This window comes from Cebus imitator, unplaced genomic scaffold (assembly GCF_001604975.1).
Source record: "Cebus imitator isolate Cc_AM_T3 unplaced genomic scaffold, Cebus_imitator-1.0 Scaffold99, whole genome shotgun sequence".
NCBI classification, from domain to species: domain Eukaryota; kingdom Metazoa; phylum Chordata; class Mammalia; order Primates; family Cebidae; genus Cebus; species Cebus imitator.
In genome coordinates, this window is record NW_016107414.1 from 5,058,334 (window position 1) to 5,082,131 (window position 23,798).

The 23,798-nt window shown below is 45.3% G+C and overlaps 1 protein-coding gene across 4 annotated transcripts in view; it reads right to left on the reverse strand.

The window, feature by feature from the left end:
- REEP1 (receptor accessory protein 1) overlaps positions 1 to 21,848 on the reverse strand; it is a 118,826-nt gene extending 96,978 nt beyond the window's left edge. Inside the window, exon 1 of one of the 4 annotated variants that reach the window (XM_017536636.2) lies at positions 21,250 to 21,415. In XM_017536636.2, the coding sequence (XP_017392125.1) occupies positions 21,250 to 21,281 (32 nt within the window). In that variant the 5' untranslated portion in view covers positions 21,282 to 21,415. Of the gene's footprint in view, positions 1 to 21,249; positions 21,416 to 21,789 lie in introns of those variants that run through there. The other 3 variants (XM_037741365.1, XM_017536634.2, XM_017536635.2) reach the window with 3 other exon arrangements.
- Between the last annotated feature and the right edge of the window lie 1,950 nt (positions 21,849 to 23,798).

The following is a 23,798-nucleotide window of genomic DNA, read 5'->3' on the forward strand; positions in this document are numbered from 1 at the left end:
TTCCTCAGTGGTGGCCCACATCCGGCTCACAGTGCCAGCTCACTCAAGACCAGATGATAGAGTACACTTGCTGAATGAATAAAAAATGGCATGGCACAACAGCTGCCTCACAGGGGGTACTCAGTAAAGTGTTTTATACCCTCATGAATACCAAAACTGCTTGGTGGATGTTTGTGGTTTTGGATGGCCCACAGGTCCAGTTGGCTTTAGTGTTGGTAACAGGCCCCAGATGCTCTCTGGGTCCCCATCCCAGTGCCATGTGCTTGGAGAACTAACCTTGTCCCCAGATCCAGGATAGGTGCTGGCTGGTTTCAGTCAAACACATCCCATGCCCCTGCCATTGAGACTGGCTCAGTCACAAGTATGTGACCAAAATTAGGAGAGCTAATGGCTTGCTAGGGGCTTCAGGGAAAAAACTTCCTTGTCTCCCATAGGAGATGCTCTCTCTCTGGGAGAGATGCCTTCTTTCTGCTGGACACAAATGAAGGCTTCAAGGTCCCTAGAAGCTGCTAGTACCCAGGGAGCCAGGTTTAATCTGAAACAGGCACCAACCAAAGGACACAAATGAGAAACCAGAGAGCCTGCTGCTCTGGTGACAACCTTGAGCGGCTGGGTCAAGCCTCACTTGGAATCAGCACCATTCTAGACTTTTAAAGATGTGTGAGCCAGCCTCAGTTGTATTACTTTTTCTAAAACCAAAAGAATTTTAATTGATATACCTGCAAACCTGAAAAATAATCAAAAGGGGCTGGGCACAGGTGGCTCAAGCCTGTAATCCCAGCACTTTGGGAGGCCAAGGCAGGCAGATCACCTGAGTCAGGAGTTCAAGACCAGCCTAGTCAACATGGTGAAACCCCATCCCTACTAAAAATACAAAAAATATTAGCTGGGTGTGGTGGCAGATGCCTGTAATCCTAGCACCTTGGGAGGCTGAGGCGGGTGGATCACCTGAAGTCAGGAATTTGAGACCAGCCTGGCCAACATGGTGAAACCCCGTCTCTACTAAAAATACAAAAATTAGGGCATGGTGGTACATGCCTGTAATCCCAGCTACTCAGGAGGCTGACAGGAGGATCACTTGAACCCAGGAGGTGGAGGCTACTGTGGGCTGAGATTGTGCCATTGCACTCCAGCCTGGGTGATAAGAGCAAAACTCCATCTCAAAATAATAACAATAATAATAATCAAAAGGAGACCATAGTTTCCAGCAGTATCAGACAAGATACCCTGACTTACCTTCCCACTGAAAACAACTAAAAACTCTGGATTCAAAGAAATTGTAAGTCTTTCACCAAATGGTCAAGTTTGGCATCACCAATTGTGAGACAGTCTAACACTCTGATTTCCTGACAGGAGGCCGTGGGGGTGCATCTCCTCATCAGCGTGGTTGTATTACCACAATTGTCAGGCTGGGTCTAATCACGAGGACAAGTCTGACACATGCAGAACACTCTCCGCACAGCCAGCCTGAACACCAGTAAACCGGGGCAACTGTTCCAGGTTGGTCAAAAGACAGAACAGCCAAATTCAGTGTGTGAACTTTAATTGTATCCAAATAGAAACAGAAAAAAAATCAATAAAGGGTTTTTTTAAATTTTGGGTTAATCTGAGTATGGACCTCATGTTGGATAAAGGTGTGGAATTAGAGTTGAATTTCTTAAGGTGGTAATGATTTTTTTTTTTTTTTTTAGTGAGTGATTCTTAAAGTGTAATCTACAGACTCCTAGGGGATCTCAAGACCCTTTCAGGGGATCCCAAAGAGCCTTTCAGAAGGTCCATAAGGTCAAAACAATTTCGACAATATTACCAAGACATTTGCCTTTTTACTGTGTTGAATTTGCACTGATGGTGCAAAACCAATGAAAGGTAAAACTGCCACTAGTACAGGGCAGTAGCACCAAACTCTACCAGTCATTATTGCGTTCTTCACCATGACACCATGGGAAAAAAAAAATCATCTTTCATTTAAGAATGTCAAAGATGAGACAGTAAAAACCATCACTTTTATTAAACCCAGACCCTTGAGTACAGACATTCCTATTATTCTGTGATGAAATAAGAAGTACTCATACAGTGTTTCTGCTGTACAGTAAAGGATGATGACTGTCTAGAGGAAAAGCACTTGTGTCACTGAATTGTGTGCTAAATTATCCCCCTTTTTCGTGGAACACCACTGTTATTTGAATGACTGATGAACTACAGTTATTCAGGTATCTTGCAACCATTTTCTAGAAAAATGATCCATCTCATCAGAAAAAGCAAAAAGTATTTGTGGCCAATGATGAGATTTGAGATTTTAAGCAAAAATTAGAATTTTGGACATTTTTATCCACTATTAACAGTATCTCAACACTTGATGGTGTTTCTGATGAGATCAACAGTGATATTAATGCACACAGATTTTAGATATTATATAAGAAAAGGTGTCCACATTTGAAGATATCTGCAGCTATTTGGTGAACCAATAGTTTCTAAATGACCAAAGCATAATGTTAAAAAATCATACAGAAAAGATCCACTCAAACTATAAGATAGACCAACCATCACTAATAAGGCTTCAGATTCCACGTTGAAATTAACCTTGATGCAAAAAAGACTTACAAAAATGTACAATGCTCTCTTCTTGACTTTTTTTTGCCTTTTTCTGGAAAATGTAGCTATTTTTCTTTTTTTTTTTTTGAGATGGAGTCTTGCTCTGTCGCCCAGGTGGCAGTGCAGCAGCACTATCTTGGCTCACTGCAACCTCCACCTCCTGAGTTCAAGCAATTCTCTGCCTCAGCCTCCTGAGTAGCTGGGATTACAGGCATGCACCACCACACCTGGCTAATTCTGTATTTTTAGTAGAGATGGGGTTTCTCTGTCTTGGCCAGGCTAGTCTTAAACTCCTGACCTCGTGATCCACCTGCCTCAGCCTCCCAAAGTGCTGGGATCACAGGCATGAGCCAACACTCCCAGATAGAAAAATGTAGTTGTTTTTCATAAAATGTGTTATTTAACATATAATGGGTTTTTACTTATTTTAAAATTAATTAATATATATTTCAAAATGTTTCCATTTTTATTTTTTATATGGTAAATACTGAAAGATGTGAGCCACATAAACAAAAGTTTTTTGGGGTCCTCAATGTTTTTAAGATTGTAAAGGAGTTCTGAGACCAACAATTTTGTTTTTTTTGTCGTTTTTGAGACAGTCTCACTTTGTCACCCAGGCTGAAGTGCAGTGGCACGAGCTCAACTTACTGCAACCTCTGCCCCCTGGATTCAAGTGATACTACTGGCTCAGCCTCCTGAGTAGCTGGGATTACAGGCACACACCACCACGCCCGGCTAATTTTCGTATTTTTAGTAGAGATGGGATTTCACCATGTTGGCCAGGCTGGTCTCACACTCTTCAGGTGATCTACTCGCCTAAGCCTTCCAAAGTGCTGGATTACAGGCATGAGCCACTGCACCCAGCCAAGACCAACAAGTTTGAGAACCACTGGTATAGGAGAATAATCTTGTCCTTGAGTGACATGCTTTAGTGTTTGGGGTGAAATAGCATGATGTCTGCAGCCTCCTTTCAGATGTTTAGACAAGAGGGAAATGTTTGTATTTCTATAAAAAAAGATGGAGTGACATGCCAAGGTAAGAATAATGTAAGTATTTATTGTACTGTTCTTTCAACTTTTATATGGGTCTCCAAACAAAACAAAAAGTATAATCAATATAAATAACATTTACAAACATATTGATATTCGATATCAGCGTAAAATGCTTTAGAGGCCAAAAGCAAAGTCAAAGGGGAGTTGCAGAGAGGTAAACTAAGGGCACTTGCTAACTGAGGCATTGAATTTCAAATTACAGGGCTTGACAGAGTGTCAAGTACAGGAGACATAGTCTAGGGCGATTCTTCTTAAACTTCAGCCTGCATAAGAGAGCCTGGAGAGTGTATTAACACATAGATTCCTGGGTCCTACCCTTGGGTATTCTCATTCAGTAGGTCTGGAGGGGGCAAGGCTGAGAATTTATAGTTCTATTAAACTCCCAGGTGAGGTAATGCTATGGTCCCCAGACCACATTTTGTGTAACACTGGCCCAGGGCATCCTATAAAGCTTGGACTTCAGTATGGATTAAATTGTTGCTCAAGGAGATATGTTGAAGTACTAACCCCCAGTACCTGTAAATGTGATCTTACTTAAAAATAGGGTCTTGACCAGGCACAGTGGCTCACGCCTGTAATCCCAGCACTTTGGGAGGCTGAGGTGGACAGATCACTTGAGGCCAGGAATTCAAGATGACCCTGGCCAACATGGGAAAACTCTGTCTCTACTAAAAATGCAAAAATTAGTTGGTCATGTTGGTATGCACCTGTGGTTCCAACTACCTGGGAGGATAAGAATCACTTGAACCCAGGAGGCGGTGGTTGCAGTGAGCCAAGATCGTGCCACTGCACTCCAGTCTGGGTGACAGTGAGACTCTGACAAGAAGAAAGAAAAGAAAGGAAGGGGAGGGGAGGGGAGGGGAGGGGAGGGAGGGGCGGCGAAGGGGAGGAGGGGAGGGGAGGGGAGGGGATGGAAGGAAGAGAGAAAGAGAGGGAGAAAAAAAGAAAAGGAAGGAAGGAAGGAAGGAAAGAAGGAAGGAAAGAAGGAAGGAAAGAAAAGGGTCTTTAGGATATAATCAAGCTAAGATGAGGTCATTAAGTTAGGTGGCCCCTAATCCAATATGACTCAGGTCCTTATAAAAGAGGAAAAGAGACAGACACGGGAGAACACCATGGACTACGGAGCAGATACTGAAGTGACGAATTTACAAGCCAAAGAAGGGCAAGCTTTGCTGACAACCACCAGAAGCTAAGAGAAAGGCAGGGAACAGATTTTTCTCTACAGCTTTCAGAGAGAGTATGGTGTAGAACTGTGAGAGAATAAATTTTGGTCAGTTTAAGCCACTCAGTTTGTGGCACTGTAGGAAGGTAATTCAGACACCAAAGCACTACATCATCAGTAAAAGGGTGAAGAGAGATAAGCCTGCTGCAATCACTAAAGGTTAAAGTAAAAACACCCATTCTCTAGTCATGGCAGCAGGTAAAGAGGAAACCGCATTTCACCTGAAAAGTTGTAACCACTAACCTCACCCTCACCTAAGTTTGCAGCCCAAATTTACACCACCCAAGTGGTCAAAATTTTTAAATCTCAAGAATTTACTTTTTGGTAATCCAATATTGGTAGTGTCCCTAGACACCTATCTAAAGCAAATGCAAATCTTCCCCGGAGGAATTCACCTTTGACCCAGGCCTAAAGAACTCCTACAGATAAACTTCCAAGGAATATAAGTTCACAGTGAAAAAAAGAACTACAAAACAAATAATGCACCTTGATTGGGAGCCACCAGAAAAAAGAGAGCTAAATTGCCCCTCAAAAATAGTTTAGATGCTAGGATTATCAGACTCCGAACATAACATAAATATGTTTATTATGTTTAATGTAATAAAAAAGGAATTTAAAACATGTAGAAGGAACAGATATCATAAAATACAGTGAGTTTTGAAACAGAACTAAATACAATTTGTAGACTCTAATAATTATTATAAATCAATGGATATGTTTAACAGCTGATTAGACATGACTGAGGAGACAGATGTGCACACAATTATTCATAATGCAGAAGTGACAGAAAAAGAAATCAGAAATAAGAAATGAAGAGACCTTTTTTGTTTTGAGATAGAGTTTCCCTTTTGTCACCCAGGCTGGAGTGCAATGTCATGAGATCTCGGCTCACTGCAACCTCTGCCTCCTGATTTCAAGCGATTCTCCTGCCTCAACCTCCTGAGTAGCTAGGATTACAGGAGGCTGACCAAGTCCAGCTGAGTTTTGTATTTTGTAGAGATGGAGTTTTGCCATGTTGGCCAGGCTGATCTTGAACTCCTGACCTCAAGTGATCTGCCTACCTCGGCCTCCCAAAGTGCTGGGATTACAGGCATGGGCCACAGCGCCTGAACAAAATGAACAAATTTGAAAGACAGAGGAGGAACATCTAACGCATGTCTAATGAGAGTGCTAGAAAAAGAGGGGAGAAGGAATAGGGTGCAGAAGCGATACAGTTAACAGTAAGTACATTTGAAAAACTACAGAAATGAATTAAGTCCTAAAATAATATTGACCCAAAAAGATAGAATAAGCCTATACCATTAAAGAAATTGAATCAGTAGTTTAAAATCTTCCTATTGAAAAACCCCTGGCTCTGAGGAGTTCACTGGCAAATTCTACTAACCAGGAAAGATATCCAATATTACACACACTATCTCAGAGTACAGAAAAAGATGAGACACCCCCAAATTAATTTATGAGGCTAGCACAATCTTGATACCAAAACCATACAAAAATAACACAGCCAATATCACTCACAAACACAGCTTTAAAAAAAAAAAAACCTAAATATTAGCAAATCACCTCCATGATCATTTTAACTATAAAAAAGAAAAAACAACTTTATGACCAAATTGGGTTTATCCAGGAAGGCCAGTTTGGTTTAATGGTATAATTAATTAATGCAATTTACCGCTTAGACTAAGGACCAAAATGAAACTACATTGTCTCAATGAAAGCATTAGATAAAATATAATATCATTCATTTTGAAAACTCTTATCAAACTATCATTTTGTAGTGACAAAATAAATTTCTGAAAATCCTACAGCAAGCATGTTACTTCATGGGAAAATGTTGAAGCATTCCTTTTTAAGTCAGAAACAAGATAAGAGTGTCTGCCTCACCAGTTTTAGTCATGATGCACTGGGAATCCAAACCAAGGCAAAATGAGGAAATAAAAAAGAATAATGACCAGAAAGACGCAACACTGCACTATTCTCAAATGACATGACTATTTATCTGGAAAACCAAAAAGAATCTACAGTTAAGCAAGACTGTATTCTTCCAACAGTTGGAAGATCAAATTTTATTAAGATACTAAATACACTGGCATCAACAAATATCAAATACCTGGGAATAAATCTAACAAATGATGTGTATGACATCTATAGCAAAATTATAAAATTTCATTGAAAGTCATTAAAGAACACCCAGATAAATAAAAGTAGATACCATATTTATGGAGTGCAGCAACATATTAAAAACATCAACATTAGCTAGGCGTGGTGACTCCTGTCAGCACTCAATCCCAGCACTTTGGGAGGCCAAGGTAGGGGGACTGCTTAAGACTAGGAGTTAGAGACCAGCCTGGGCAACAGAGACAGAACCTGTCTCTAAAAATAAAAAATTTTTTTTTTTTTTTTTTTTTTTTTTTTTTTTTTTTTTTTTTTTTTTTTTTTTTTTTTTTTGAGACAGAGTGTTGCTCTGTCACCCAGGCTGGAATGTAGTGGCACCATCACAGCTCACTACAGCCTTGACTTCCTGAGCTTAAGCAATCCTTCCACCTCAGCCTCCTGAGTAGCTGGGACCACAGGCCCCACCATGCCAAATTTTTGTATTTACTTTGGTAGAGACAGGTTTTCAGCTTGTTGTCCAGGCTAGTCTCGAACTCCTGGGCTCAAGGAATCTGCCTGCCTCAGCCTCCCAAAGTGCTAGGATCACAAACAAGTATGAGCCACTGCACCTGGCCCAAAATTTTTTAAAAAATCATCTGGGCATGGTAGTGCAGACCTGTGGTCCTAACTACTCGAGAGGCTGAGACCAGAAGGATCCCTTAAGCTCAAGAGTCTGAGGCTGCAGTGAGCTAGGATATCATCACTGCATTTCAGCCTGGGCAACAGAGTGAGATGCTGTCTCTAAAAAAATAAAAGGCTTCACACCTGGGAGGCAAGGAGGCGGTGGGAGAATAGCTTTAGGTCAGGAGTTCAAGACCAGCATGAGCAACACAGTGAGAACATAGTAAGACAATGTCTCTACAAAAAAATCAAAAAATTAGCCAGGCATGGTGGCACACACCTGTGGTTCCAGCTATCGGGAGGCTGAGCCAGGGCAGGAGCACCCAGGAAGTTAAGACTGCAGTGTGCCGTGATTGTGCCGCTGCACTCCAGCCTTGGCAACAGGGCCAGACTATCTCCAAAAATTAAAAATAAAAAAAGAGCATCAATATTCTATTGTTCCACACATTTAATGTTAGTCCAATAAAAATCCCAACAGATTTATGCATTTGTATACGAACTGTAACACATAACTCTAAGCTAATTCTAAATGTGCACATGGAAGAGGAAAGCACTAAGGCAGGGCCCCCAACCTGGGGGCTGCAGATAGGAACTGAGAGCGGGCAGTGGTCTGTTAGGAACCTGGCTGCACAGCAGGAGGTGAGCAGCAGCATTACCACCTGAGATCTGCCTCCTGTCAGATCAGCGATGGCCTTAGATTCTCATAGGAGCGTGAATCCTATTGCAAACTGTACATCCGAGGGATCTAGGAGGCGCGCCTCCTGATGAGAATCTAATGCCTGATGACTGAGGTGGAACAATTTCATCCTAAAACTGCCCCCCAACCCCCACCCAGGGAAAAATTATCTTCTATGAAACCAGTCCCTGGTGCCAGAAAGGCTGGGAACCACTGCACTAAGGCACTCTTGAAGAAGAGCAAGGTGAGGAACATGCCACGCCAGATATCAAGACTCTTCATAAAGTTTTGGCAACTAACACAGTGTGGCACTGTTGCAGGCAGGCAAAATGTTCAATGGTACAGAATGAAGAACCCAGAAACAGACCCGCACATTATAGAAACTCACTTTATGACAGGGCTGAGCATGGCAAATCTGAAGAGAAAGTATGAACTTTTGAATAAATAGTATCAACTCAATAGATTAAGAAATTAAACGCGAACAGAAAAACTAGAAATCTGCTAGGAGCAATATAGGAGAATAATTTCACAACTTTATTTTCCCAGGACACAAAAAGCACAAACTACAAGCGAAAAAAATGCTGTCTATTGCATCGATATTAAGAATTTCCACTTATCCACATAGATTATAAAAAATATGATAAAATAAGCCACAGACTGGGAGAAGACATTTGTAACACATATATGACAGAAGTTTAGCATCCAGAAGAGTTAAAGAACACCTACAAATCAACAAGATAAGGACAAGAGAAAAACTGGCAAGGCTTGAGCTGGCGCTTCACAGAAGAGAGAACATGAATGGCCAATAAACATATGAAAAGACGCTCAGTCTCATGAGTGTTCATGAAATGCAAATTAAATCCATAAAGAGATTCCACTTGGTACCCACCAGACTGGCAAAAATTCTAAAGTGTAAGAATATCAAGTGATAGTAAAGACATGGTGCAAATGGAATCTCACCCACTGCTGAAAGAAAACTGTATTGGAGAACAGTTTATGAAGAACAAATGGTGGAGCACTTGCCAAGCTGGACATCAGGAATTTTCATCCAGTTATGGTAATTACGACAGCGTGGTGCTGGTGCAGGGTCAGTCAAAGTGATCAATGGCACAGGATAAAAAGCCCCAGGACAGACCTCCTTTTCTTGGAAGCATAATTTATGTTACTTGGTCAAGCAGAAGATGCAGATATTCTCTGCCTCAGCCCAACTAACCCTAACAAAACCTGTGCAAAGTACACCAGGAAACACACAAGAATGTTTACTGCAGCGTTCTTTCTGAGAGAGTGCAAAAGAAAAATATTCTTTGAACAACCTAAATATTCATCGAGTTTGACTGATGAGTATATTATGGTATATTCATACAATAAAGGTAGTGTTCTAGTTCTTAAACTGGTGATGAGTAAATGAGTGGTCACTGTACTATTATCCATTATTCCCTGACCACCTTTTCTTTATAAATAGTCTTTTCTATTGCCTCATTAATTACTTTTTGCAAATCAAGGAGAGCCCAGAAACGGAGACAAAATAAGATATTAGAAGCCAGGCACAGTGGCTCACGCCTATAAGCCCAGCATCTTGGGAGGCTGAGGTAAGAGGATTGCAGAATACAGGAGTTCAAGGCTGAAGTGAGCTATGATCTTGCCACTGTACTCCAATCTGGGGAACAGAGTGAGATACTGTCTCCCAAAAAAAAAAAAAAAAAAAAAAAGAGAGAGAAAGACATTAGAACATCAAAGTGTTCCCTTGTGTGTTTCCCCTTTCTTTAGGTTGTTCTTAGATGAACTCCTCTCGGCCTGGAGGCAGTAGGGGCTGTGATCATGGGTGTAGGTCACCTGAGTAATGGCCTGCAAAGATATTCAGGTCCCAATTCCTAGAATCTGTGAATGTTACCTTATACGGCAAAAGGGACTTTACAGGTAGAATTAAATGAAGGATTTTGAGATGGAGAGATTATCCTGGATTATTCAAGTGGGTCCTATTTAATTTGTGATTAAATGTAACCACAAGTGTCCTAAGAGGAAGATTTAAGGGCAGAACAGAAGACAGTGGGATCACAGAAGCAGAAGCTGGAGTAATGTAGCCACGAGGAATGCCAGCAGCCACCAGAAGCTGAAAGAGGCAAGGAATGGAGTGTCCCCTGGAACTTCCACGAGGAACCAGCCTTGCCAATGTCTTAATTTTAGCCCCAAAAGAATAATTTCAGACTTCTGACTTCCAGAACTCTTGTTTTAAACCACTAAATTCATGGTTACCTGTTACAGCAGCAATCATAGACTAATACAGTGGGAAAGGATGCTTGACTTCACTCACCTCTTCGTCTCAGACTGTTTTCCACTTAGCATACCCTGTCCTCTGAGTTTTCTTCTCTCCAACATTAGATGCCACAAGGTCCCCCCCACCATAGGAATACAAAACAGTGGTTTAATTCCTTCATATGTAAGATGTACCATTTCCCTTGCTAAATGGGCTTATCCCTGCAATTTCCAACCAAAGCCAGAGAAGTCATTCACACACACCCACAAAATATCCACCCAATGGAAACAGCACTGGCCAGTCAGAGGGACTCTTGAATTCAAGTCCCAGTTTCCCACTGACTGGCTATGTGACCTCATAAACTTCTCAGACATGGAATCAAAACTCATTCATCTTTATATCCCTGGTGACTGGCATGCACCAAATGGTGCAAAAAAAAAAAAAATGAGCAGTACCTCAATGAATAAATAGACCAAGCTATGAATCAATCAATCAATCTTGAGCAAGGATAGAAGTCCTAATCACTGAAAACGGCAATCTTTTTAATAGCTCTTCTCTCTCTCTTCCTCAACCACTATAAGGAAAAAGATTAAAATCATAAAGTTTTGGCTGGGCGTGGTGGCTCATGCCTGTAATCCCAGCACTTTGGGAGGCCAAGGTCAAGGTGGATGGATCACCTGAGGTCAGGAGTTCAAGATCAGCCTGACCAAAATGGTAAAACCCCATCTCTACTAAAAGTACAAAATTAGCCATGCGTGGTGGCACATGCCTGTAATCCCAGCTACTCAGGAGGCTGAGGCAGGAGAATCTCTTAAACCCGGAGGTGGTGATTGCAGTGAGCCAAGATCGTGTCATTGCACTACAGCCTGGGCAACAAGAGTAAAACTCTGTTTCAAAAAAAAAATCATAAAGTTTTAGAGCTGGACAGTTTTTAGCATTGGAAGCCAGGAGCGCCCTGCCTTACAGGGCAGCCCAGTGCTGTTAGTGCCAACTACTGGAAACCTTTTCCTTCCAACAAGCCAAAAATATGTCTTCTAGCCACCCACAGGGTTCTAGTCCAATTCTCTAACCACATAAAACAAGCTTACTCTTTTTTCCACATTAAAACATTTTCAGAACGTGGAAACCTGGCCTTAAGTCTTGGCCTAGCCAATCAGGCTCATGATTTTGACAGATCACCCATGTCTGTGGTTCTCCATCTTCCTTGTCAGTCAAACAAGGGCATGACATCACTAAGATTCCTTCTAGCTGTACGATGCAGTGTGAAAAACACCACCCTCTTGGTATTCAATCCTCTTTAACCTATTCACTGGGTTTTTAATGTCGACACTTTATTTTTCACTTCCAGAAGTCCTTCTTTTCCACATGGGTCTATTTTCCTCCCCAAGATATGCTGTTTTCTTATATTTTCAATTCTTAGTTTTATTTCTTTTTTCATTTTTAAAAAGACTTATTCTAAGGTCTCTAACTGGTAGCTCTTTTATAGAAATAATATATATTATTAATAAATGTGTGTGCAAAGGCTGCTGGGTGGGACAAGCTGCCACCTTCCAGGAACAGTGAGGAGGCTGGAGCCAAGTAAGAGAGGAGAGGCCACTGCAAGGCAAGATCAGAGTGTGGACAGGAGCCAGACCTTGTTGAATGTTCTGACAATGGTAAAGAGTTTGAATTTTACTCTTAGAGGGATAGCAGAGTTTTTAAACAGCAGGGGAAAGATGGCCTATCTTACATTTTAATAAGATCACTGGAGGGACAGGAATAGAAGCAGGGAAAAGAGTCAGGAGGATTGTATCCCTCTTCTCTGAGCAGCGTGACCCACTCAGCCCAATATTCTGTCTGACAGGCATGGCTTTGGTAGTCTAAGCCCCAGGTGTGACAAGACTAAATTTTACACTGATCACAGTTAGGCAGCCCATCTATGAAAGTGGGACAAGAGGCCAGGTGTGGTGGCTCACGCCCATAATCCCAACACTTTGGGAGGCTGAGGTGGGTAGATCATGAGGTCAGGAGATCGAGACCAGCCTGGCCAACATGGTGAAACCCAGTCTCTACTAAAATACAAAAATTTAGCTGGGTGTGGTGGTCCACGCCTGTAGTCCCAGCTACTCAGGAGGCTGAGGCAGGGAAATCGCTTGAACCCAGGAGGTGGAAATCGCAATGAGGTGAGATCATGCCACTGCACTCCAGCCTGGTGACACAGTGAGACTCCATCTCAGAAAAGAAAGAAAGAAAAAAAAGAAAGTGTAGTTTATTTACTTAGCCTGCAGTGCTCAAACCTCTTGCAGGATGGGGAGCACGAAGGTAAGTGGGTGCCAGGGCCAGGTGAGGGCTTTTGGGCTCTGGCCCCATGGCAACATCTAGGGGTGTGTTACAATTAATGCTGTTTTAGCAGTTGCTGCCTGCAGATGGCGTTAACCAGCTCAGTGGAGAGTCAAGGTGACAGTCAGTCTTTTACACCCCGCCCTCTTGGTACCCGGGTTCTTGTCCGGCATCCAGGAAGAATCAAGTCTCACGAACTTGAAGGATGGTGAATGTGGATATTTTATTGAGTGATGGAGGTGGCTCTTAGCGGTATGAGGAGCTAGAAAGGGGATAGAGAGGGAAGATAATCTTCCTCTGGAGTGCAGCTATCCCCAGCCAAACTCCTCTCAACATTCAGATGCTTCTCTTCTCTCCTCTGCCACACCACTCTGCTTCTCTGACAGTGGAGTTTGGGGTTTTTATGGGTACAGGATGGGGGTTGTGGTGGGCCAGAGTGGTTTTGGAGAAAGCAATATTTGGGCAGAAAAACAGAGATAACTGCTCTAATTTAGGGCTGCGGTTTCCAGGCTTGAGGGTGGGGCCTTTGCTGGGGAACTGCCCTCTTCTACCCAGTATTTCCCTGCTCCTGTCCACATCAAAAGGTTCTTGGTTGGGCACTGGCTTGACAGAGTCCAGGTATGCTATTTAGAACTCATAAAATGTTGAGGTCAGAACCTCTCAGAACCAGAAAGCATGAACCACAGTCTAGCACAAATGGTAACTTCAGATTGAATACCAGGTCCACAAACAATAATGGGAACCTTAGGAAAGTCTATCTCTTTTCATTTCACAGGGAACATGACGGCACCCTGTCTCCTGACTCAGCCTTTCTTAGGCTTTATTGGGATCTTGTTAAAACACAAATTTGATAGGCCTGGGACTCTGCATTCCTAACTCCAGTAATTCCTACTCCAGTAATGCCAATGATGCTGGTACACAGACCACACTCTGAGGAGTGAGGTCCTGACTCATTCACAATCCAACACACACTCACTGGGCACCTATTGCATATGAGAAACTGTGAGGGAGAAAAAGCAGATGTGGTTCGTAAGGGTATATCAATCCACAGACCACCACAGCACCAGGAACAAAGTAACAACAATGCCACTCTGGGGACCCAGAGGACAGAAATCTTTCTTGGTTAGGGGACCTATGGGAGGCTTCGTAGAGAAAGGTAGACAGAGACACACATGGAGAGTATAGTAAAAACCAGAGGGCACCTTCCAAGACCTTAGCTATGGAATAGGATCAGTTCTTTGTAATTGCTAATTTCTCCCCAAACTGAAGACCTTCTTTCTCAGCTCACAAACAGAATAAAGGGACTAACAAAATAAAGGGACTAAAAGAAAAGTGAGAGAGATATTTCTAGTGTAGAGATTGAAGGAGTATGTCAGGATTCTCCCAGTTGCACAATACCATGTTATGCCAAGGACATTTCTAGGTTTGCAAAGCTGGTTATGAGTCATTTATACAACGTATATGGTGGTCATTAGGACTGTCATTTAGTGAGGAGTGTAATTCCCCACCCACTTCACTTCAGGTTTGGCCAATGAAATGTGAGCAGAAATGGCATGTTATCATCTCCAGGTGCAGGTACTTATGAGCCAGTATGTGACTCTCCATTTTTCCTCTCCCTACCAAAGTAAATCCTGGTGTGTGTGTGTGTGTGTGTGTGTGTGTGTGTGTGTGTATGTGTGTGTGTGTGTGTGTGTGTGAGTGTTTTGAGACAGGGTCTCACTCTGTTGCCCAGGCTGAGTGTAGTGGCGCAATCTTGGCTCACTGCAACCTCCAGCTCCCAGGCTCAAATGATCCTCCCACCTCATCCTCCAAGTAGCTGGGACCACAGGTGCACACCACCATGTCCAGCTAATTTTTGTATTTTTTGTAGAGATGGGGTTTCACCATGTTGCCCAGGCTAATATCAAACTCCTGGGCTCAAGTGATCTGTCCGCCTCTGCCAACCAAAATACTTGGATTACAGGCATGAGCCTCCATGCCCGGTCAGAATCCTGATGTCTTATGTTGTAATGTTAAGACAAAGGAGACCCAGTCAGCCTTGGACTCTGAGTGAATATGATGAGCCGATTACCCCTGCTAACCAACAGTAAACAGGCAGCAGAAAGCAAGAAACAAATCTTTGTTGTCTCGAGCCACTGGAATTTGGGAGTTGTTACTGCAGCATACCCCAGTCCATCCTAACAACAAATATTTAATTGATTATAAGCACCATTTAAAGTTTTCATTCTAGGACATTCTAGGACAGCTCATGGCATCAAAGAAGCAGCTGCAGGAACTGGGGCCTAAGCAACCAGAACCAAGGCTCCTTATGTCAGCGTCAGCCTCTTTCTCTCACCCCATGTCTCATTTCCATTTATCATTGCTTTGCTATATTCTCCACTTTTGCTTATGGACTTTCTCCAAGTATGCCAGGGGGGTTTAGATGCCGCAGCCCTAACTTCATATCTTTCCAACTCTGCGCCCCATAGGCAATGCTATTCTTTCTAAGTTCCAAATCAAGAACCTTGGGGAAGGATCTCAGTTTGGGTCACCTGCTCACCTCTGGACAAATGTCTATGCCCGGGGAAATGCCTACCTAGCCCTGGGTCACGTGCTGACTTCTGTGACTGAGTAAAGGGAGGCAGGACAGAGCACATTACCAGAAGGGAATGGGAAACTTGTTTTGCAGCCCAAAGTACTATCCAGAGTCACCTACAAAGAGGGGGAAAGGATATACACACATGCATAGGCAGGAAAATGCCTAAGGCAGACTTTAACTGAGCTGTGATCAGTGAAAGAGAAAAAAAGGGGGGAATGTAGCATACACTATGCATAATAGTCCTAAGAGGAAACAGAAGCAGGGCAAGAGAGCCACTAGGCTGGACAGCTCCCTAGTGGCAAAGGGAGGCACCTTTGTCCTAGAACTGGCAGGTGACTGACAAGGCCACAGGGAGAGGGTGGGACGGGATGTCAGGAGGAGATGTTAACTCAAATAACAGATGCTCTCTGTTTACTAATCTGGTAAATCTGACAATGGGGCAGGCCTTTTCTGATCAGGAATGAGCTAAGTCTGGAAGAGCAAATACTGAACCAACACGTGTGCCCCCATCACCATCTTCCCTCCATGAAGCACTCTTGGGACTCCTTCCCAACTGAGCCCAACCCAGCTTCTTGCTCCTCAAGACGGTGTCCTAGGCAGCCTTACATTAATCATAAGAGATGAACCTCACTTGCCATCCCTGGTGTCGGTACCCACACATGCTTGAAGGCCTATACCAAATTACCTTTCAAGATTCCTTCTGACATCCCTACTGTGTGCCAAATAGTTGGTCCTCAATCTATATTTCCTTTTTCTCTGTATTCCCAGGAAAGCCCCAGTGTCACTTAAAAAACCCAAAGTGAAAATAATGTGCTTCTGTATAAAGACAGATGAGATCTGAAAATTCAGAATAAATACTCTGAAAATAATGATCCAACTTCTAATTCCTTAAGAATCCCAATTCCCCTCCCAAGGCTCAGAATCAAGAGGAAAACATCCTTAGTGCCCAAGTGTACCCCCCCTTACTTCTTTTTGGGGGCTGAGAAAACTCCCCCAGACTAAGAATTCTGGTAACCAGCTGGGCATGTGTGTGGCTCATCCCTGGCAGTGAAATTCCAAAGGTCCCACATGCTATGGCCGCTGCACTGCCATGTCTCCCCTTTCCCTAGCCTCCCAGGCTTTCCTGGAAACACGTACACATTCATACACACTTGCACACACACAAAATGGCAGCCCCACTAAGTGGCCAAAGAGGGCCTGACTCCCCCTTCCCTCATTCTCTACAGGGCTCCTCCTCCCCCGACATAATACACCCTCCAAAAAAGATAGCTGGCTTCAGAAGGAAGCGGGGAGACTGACCCAGTAATAACCAAGTTGGACCCTCACTTGTCAGCTAACCTGAAATAAGACACAGTGGGAAGAAGTGCAGAAAAGCTGCTTCTCAGCAGGCAGGCAGGATTCCTAAACAAAGAAACAGGGCAGCTCAACAGCAGAGAAATCTAAGCTGGTATTTTTCACTTCCTTGAGGATACTCCTCCTGTTTATAAATAAATGTGATGCATACAGGCCAGCTGGGGAAGGAAGAGACCTAGAGGAACACTGACTCTTGGAGCTCTTAGAACCTCCACGGTGACTGTGGCCCAAAATCTTGTCTCTTAGACAGGGAGCTGGCCCCAGGGTGGGTGGGAGTTGCCCTTAGGACTGTGACAGTGGGTCAGACCAGCACTGGGACTAGAACACATGTCTTTTGCCTTCCAGCCTAACATCTTTCCTTTCACAATTCAACTGAAACATTTACCCAGTTCCCACAGTGTACTACAGCACGGTGCCAGGAAATCATTCCTCAACCAACTGGAACCCTCCATTAACTGAATCAGTTTCCTGCATGCCACGTTTTAAAAGCAGGCCCCATAGAAAGGCTAGCGTATATTTAAGGATTTATGATCTTTTCTTTTTTTCCCATTTGTTTTGCAACAGTGGGGGAACATCTTGAGGACAATCGACATTCCTTCCAGTCCCAACCATTTTCATGTCCCTGATCCAGGACAGACTTCATGCTCCAAATCCCAGTCCTGGAACTTAGCCAGATCTTTAGCCATCAAACCAAGACCTTGTCTTGATCATCACACTGTATTTTCTAAAAACTAATATTTTAAAAATTGTACAATGTGGAAATAAAATGTTTCCTGCCATTAGTTGTTCAGAAAATTTTGTCGACTTAGGACTCTTTTCCCCATGCTGTGAATTGGGGTTTTACTCTACTAATCCCATAAGGGGTGGGAAGCTCTAAATCCATTCAGCCAACATTCTGGACCTTGAGGTCCTCATTGCCTCAAGACAATGAGGCAAGACCTGCTCCTTAGAATAATGCTTCAAAGCGGAATATTCTTCCAAGAAGTCACAGAGCAATGTCACTGTCCCCCACTATCAGGGTGCGCAAAAACATGCTCTCCTCAGTTTAAAATTCATTCATACCTAGGCCTTGAGATGTCTGTAAAGAAAACAAAAGGAGGCAAGCAGGCAAGTCCTAAACCAGCCCCTGTGTGCCATGAAGGTATCAACCAGGTTCTGAGTGCTATTGCACTGAGTATCTCTACCTTAATTCTTTACAGGCTGAGCCAAGAAAGTAGGAGAAAGACAGCAGGCAAGAAAGAAGCTTCTCAAACTGGTCCTCACTCTAAGAGCCTTGCCCAGTGGGCAGAATCCTTATGCCTGCTGCCCTCTGTCCCCAGCGCTGGCCAGCTACTCTGCTTGTCCCCAGGGCCTGGGATTTCCTTCAACACAACCAACCTTCACTCAGTGCACTCAGGTGCCAGGTACTTCGAGAGAGACTCATGGTAGGGGAAAAGGGGTTTGAAAGGGAAAAAAGCTACAATTACTGTCTTCGAAATGCTTACAGCCAGTAGCAACAGAGACATCCACAAGCACTGGCTGGCTATCCCTGGAGGCCATCAGCTTGTCGTGATACCTCTGGTTGGATGGTTGGGACCACACAAAGACAGGAAGACACTCCCTCTCTATCCTCAGAGCTCAGTGATAGGTCTTCCTTACATGGTCTTTGATGTGACAAAGGCTTACAAAACCATGAAAAGATTGCTTACACAAAACGCGACTCGTGGACAAAACCATAGGATGCTCCCATACCAGAGGTCTAGGGAGCTTGAAAGAGATCCATTTGTCAACTGGCAGTGGGGAGTGAAGGTGGAAAAAGCACTGGACTGGACTAAAAATCTGGACCCTGTTTTCTTTACCAGCTCATCTTGTGTCCTTGGCATGGGAAATTTCCTCTGCAGTTTTACAGATGTGGGGGGAGGACTAGATCAGTGGCTTTTATTAGCAGTAAAACACATATATTTTTCTTAATTATGTTTTATCTAGAACCACAATATATAAGACAAACAAAAAGGGAACTGCTTGGGTTGAATCAGGGATGAGGAGCCCAGAGCCCATCTGCTCAGTCTGGGTGGCCCTCAGGAAACCCAGTTTGAAAACTGCAGGAGTAAATTAAGTCTGAGAGCCCTGATAACCTTTCATAAGGTTTCCAGGGAAGACGGAAGGAGGGACTCATCATTGATTTAGTGCTCTCCGTGGTGCTTGGTACTTTACATATCAAGTGTCATGGAAATCTTTGCAACAGCAACATGAGGTTAACAAGCCGTGGACTAGCGTCTTCTGTGATCTGAGTTGTGAACTGGGATCTTCTGGCAAGAGGCAAAACTGGGATTTGAATCACGGGTGTTCTGATTCCAAACAAAGCATTCCTCCTCTTATTAAGTTACTCAAGGTATGTGGAGTGTAGAATATTGGGCTGAATCCATAATGACCTTGAATTATAAATAAATGAACAAATACACATATGGGAAAATTTCTTGAAGAATATACCCTCCACAATTATTATTAGTTATCTCTGTGTGGTGGGAATGTGGATGATTTTCAGTCTGTTTATCTTTTCTAATTTTCCTGTAATGAACATATATTGTCTTTGTGGAACAGGTATTGCTTATGAAAAATGCATAATCATAATGCATATGCATCAACGTGCTCATGCTGCATTTCTACAGGGAATTAGGGACTGGGGGATAGGTGATGTCCATGACCTTTTGGACTTGATGGTGGAAATAACAATTCCAAAGCCCAACAACTCTCCTTGGGCCACAGAATGCTGGGCATTTAAATTCTCTGAAGTCTTGGTTCTGGGAAATGCGGTTGTTTTAGAAAGCAACAGACACCTCCCAAATATATGCCCCTCCTCTCCACCCCCATCAGCTGCCCATTGTAAAAAAGGGGGAGGGAGGTGCCAATAAAACAAATGACAGTTACATGATCCAGGACCAGAGGGCCTCACTCCCAGCCAGCAGGACCTACAGTGAGCCCACCAACCAGGCCAACTCAACTGTTCAGCCCCACCCTGAAGGCTCTCCAGAATCCACTGGCAATACCCATCTCAGAGAGAAACCACCACCTGAAGGCTAGACAGCACTGGACAGGCATGAGGCAGGGCAAGGCATGTCAGCCACTTCCCTGTATTATTCATGTGGGCTCTGCTGGCAGAAATCTTCTAAACATTTAACTTGCCACCTCAAGGTGCAGTGCAAACCCACTGCAGTCAGAAACAGCTACGGAGAGGCCTTCACGGGTGACTTGGGGGCTGAGAGGCTCAGACACTGTCTTTGGGAGGAAAGCCCAGAATGGTGGTGGGAGACAATGCCAACATCCACTTCAGAAGGGAAAATCAGTAAAGAAGGGAAGGGAGATGGGAGGTGTTTCAAAACCTGGGGAGTGATGGTGCACAGTCACTAGGGTCCAGAGCCCCGCTTTCTCAGACAAAGAAAAAGCCAGAAGTGCCTGCCACCCTCCTCCCCGCCTTAGACTCCCCACACCCATTTCAGCCCCGGCTCGAAAATCTATTCTGACTCAAGCCAGGACAGTCAGGGAAGAAGCTTGGACTGGAACAGCCACGTCCATCTCCAAAGGAGAATAAAGTCACCGGGGAAGCTCTTCAAACGCCTACCGGTCCTGGGGCTTGAAGAAAATCGGCCCCCACACCCACCCCCAATGACTTCACACAGACCTCACCCCAGATGACTCTGCGCTCTCCTGCAAGGCCTGGGAGGTGTCATTGCCACCATCCGGGCGACTGTCACTTGGAAATTTCCCGTGCACTACCGGAGGTACCTGCCCCTGTCTCTCAAACCTCTGCAAAAGGAGTCGGAGTCGTAGCCGGGGGCACCAGGCGCCTACTCCAAGATTCACATGCGTCCTCCCATGTCCCACCTGCCTTTGCCACTGTCGATGTAAGACACCTTAAAACGAGGATTTGTCCAACCCCACTGGGAGCCCCGCCTCTGTCTCTCCACCCGTTCTGCGCTGACCCTCCAGGCAGCGCCCCTGGCTCGCCTGGGCCGTCCTTTCCACCTCACAAAAGCCGGGCGACGGGGCGCGGTGAGGGCGACCGACCGCACATTTCTCCCAGAGGAGAGAGACGCGTGTCCTCGCGGCGCGCCGATTCAGGGCCTCTCTGCAAATCGACTGACCAGGGGAACAAAGCGGCCGGGGCGCGGCGAGACGCAGCCCCCACGGAGCCCCCGCGCTCCCCAGCCCTCGCCGCCCCGGCCCATTCCCCCGCAACCGGCCGCCGGCGCCGGCTGCCTCCCGGCTACAGCCGCGTCCTGCGCTGCCCGCCCGCAGGCGTCCTCGGAGGCTACTGTACCTGCTAAATTTAGCGGCGCCGGGTATTAATAGCCCGAGCCACTGGGGCCGGGTGCTGCAGGGGCGCGCGCAGCCCGGGGTCGGGGGCGGGGAGGGAGGCAACGGAGGGGCACCGGGGAGAAGGGCACTTACACCACCAGCCTGGAGATGATCCATGACACCATGGCGGGCGGGCGGGCGCGGCCCGAGCGGCGCGGCTCTGCTCTGCTGCGGGGGGCGCGGGCGGCTGCGGCGCTCCTGGCACGTCCGTCCGCGCACGGCCGCCGCCGCCAGACTGAGCGCGCCCGCCGCCCTGCCAGGCGTTCGCGCGTTGGCGCAGCCGCGGCACGTTCTGGCGGCGGCGGCGGCGGCCCCAGCCCCCCAGGGCTCGGCGGGCCCGCGGCGATTGGGCGACGAGCGGGTCAGGGCACCGGCGGGCCCGCCCCGCCCCGCTCGCCCCGGCCCCCGGCTGAAGGCGGGCGGGTCCTGCGCGTGCCCAGGGGCACCCGCCCCGCCTAGGAAACCCTGCGGCGGCCCCGTTGGCGGGCAGGGACCCGGGTGCCAGCCCACCCTCAGCTTTCCAGTGGAGAAACTGAGGTCCGAACCTGGACCTCGGGAATCTGTCTGCACCTGTCTAGGTGAGAGGCTGTCATCCCTCATTCAGATAGTGCGCTAGCCTCATAAAGGGTTTACCTGGATCGAGACCCGACCTCTTCAGCCTGTCCCCTGCTCAGCATTATCTGCATGAGAAACAAACGTGGGCACTTGCCTTCCTAATTACAATTCTACAGAGTCCCTATATGATCGTGGTACCTGCCTAGAACGGCGTTGCCAAGACCATTCCCCCAAATAACCCTCTAGCTGTTTTCACTCCAGGCATCTTGGATTCATGTATTTGCGGTTTCTTCTTCCCTGTCCGTACACGCCATGCGCCTCATTGCCCTGCGTTGGTTTGATTCAGCTCCTTCTTCAAGGTTGGGCTGAAGGGCTATTTCTTCCTAGGGAAGGCCTTTCCTTGGCGGCTGCTCCGGATCCTAAGGGGAGAGCTAGAAGCTGCGATTGCATAGCCCCAGTTCCCCGCTGAGCCACGTTGAAGTCTTAAGCAAAAGGGAACTTGTGCACCCTATATAAACATTTTTATGTATTTAAAAAAATACCTTATTAACTATTACGTATCTTAATTGCTGAATTTTATGGCACCTCTTAAATGTTGCACCCTCACTGAGTGCCTCACTCTGCTCACCCTAGTCCCAGCCCCAGAGAGTACATTATTCTGATGCACTGGAAACGCTTTGTCCTCTACTCCTCGCCTCTGCTGCTGCTTTTCCCACCCTCCAATAGCTTAGGTTCTGCATGGTGCTCTCAGCACCCTATCCTTTGCTGATGATCGTGTCATGTATAATTCAGTGTTAGATGTGAGAAGCACAGGAGACAGCTTAGTGCCCTCAGATGTAGCAGAATCTGTGCATGAGGGTGCCTGATATAGGCAGAAGAGAGACTTCACAGATAACAAAGGGACTGCAGTTGAGACATGCTCTCATGTCTCAGGTCTCCAAAGAACCCATAAAATAGCTGTAATGTAGCAGTTTTTTCATGCTGCCTTGATCCAGTTTTGAGGCTCTGGCTGGAAGCTGGTCAATTCCCCTTCTCTAGCAGGCTATTAACCGTACACCCCCAACCACTTATCTCAGCAGGCGCTCACGCTTAGAACACTATACATCTGCCCTAATTGCCCCAGGGCCAGGCACCAAACAACTAGTTACAGCCCCTGTGCTTCAGAGACCACTGAAATTATCCAAATTAGCCAATCCTATAACTGCTTGCCTTATTTCGCCCTATCCTTCCCTTAAAAACCATGATAAAGCTGTTTGTCCACAATACCCCTCTCTTTCTCTCTCTGTGACAGACTCTGGCCCTGAGTAGTCCTGCATTCGTGGACTCTCCAGGAAACTGTAAGTATAAAAAGCCCTAAAACTCTTTCCAGTTTCTCTCTCTTGATCTGTGTCTGGCCCCACCATAACTCATTCAACATAAGGTTAAGCGGGTAAAACAATGTTCCACAGGGAAAAGCTTTCCATACTCACTAGGCAGAGACCTTGCTCCCCCTCCATCCATACCCCTCACCCATACTCCTGGGTCAGAAAGGCTGTTAGCCATCTTGGGGGTGGGGAGTGGTTGAGGGGATGGACTATTTTGGTTCAAAGAGATCCTGTTGGTGGGAAAATAAAGGAGAAGCTGACCACATGCTGACTCCCTACTCCCTATAAGTGGAATTCTCAGATTTGACTATTGCACAGAACTGAGCATTTTAATTACGAAAATGAAACTATTCATGGGATTAAAATATCTGGAGGTCTTTTTGTTAGCTGAAGAGGACCAGAAAACTAGTGACACCAACCTCACATTTCTCACAAGGGATGGGAAAGAACTTGTCCATAGAGCAGACCTGGGTGGGCAGAGGAGGGGAAAGAAGGAAGAAAAGAAAGTTGCTTTTTTTTTTACTGCATTCTGTCCCTTTCAGTGTAACTGTTACACTTATTATATCTCTCCATCCTGGACCTCCTCTTATTTGTCCTTGGCCCTGGAAAACATGAGGCCAAGGAATGGACTCCACCTTCTAGACAATGGAACTCTTACAGCTCTATCAGTTGCTGGACTGCAAGTTCTTTTTCATAGGAACTGCTTTCTTTTTTTTTTTTTTT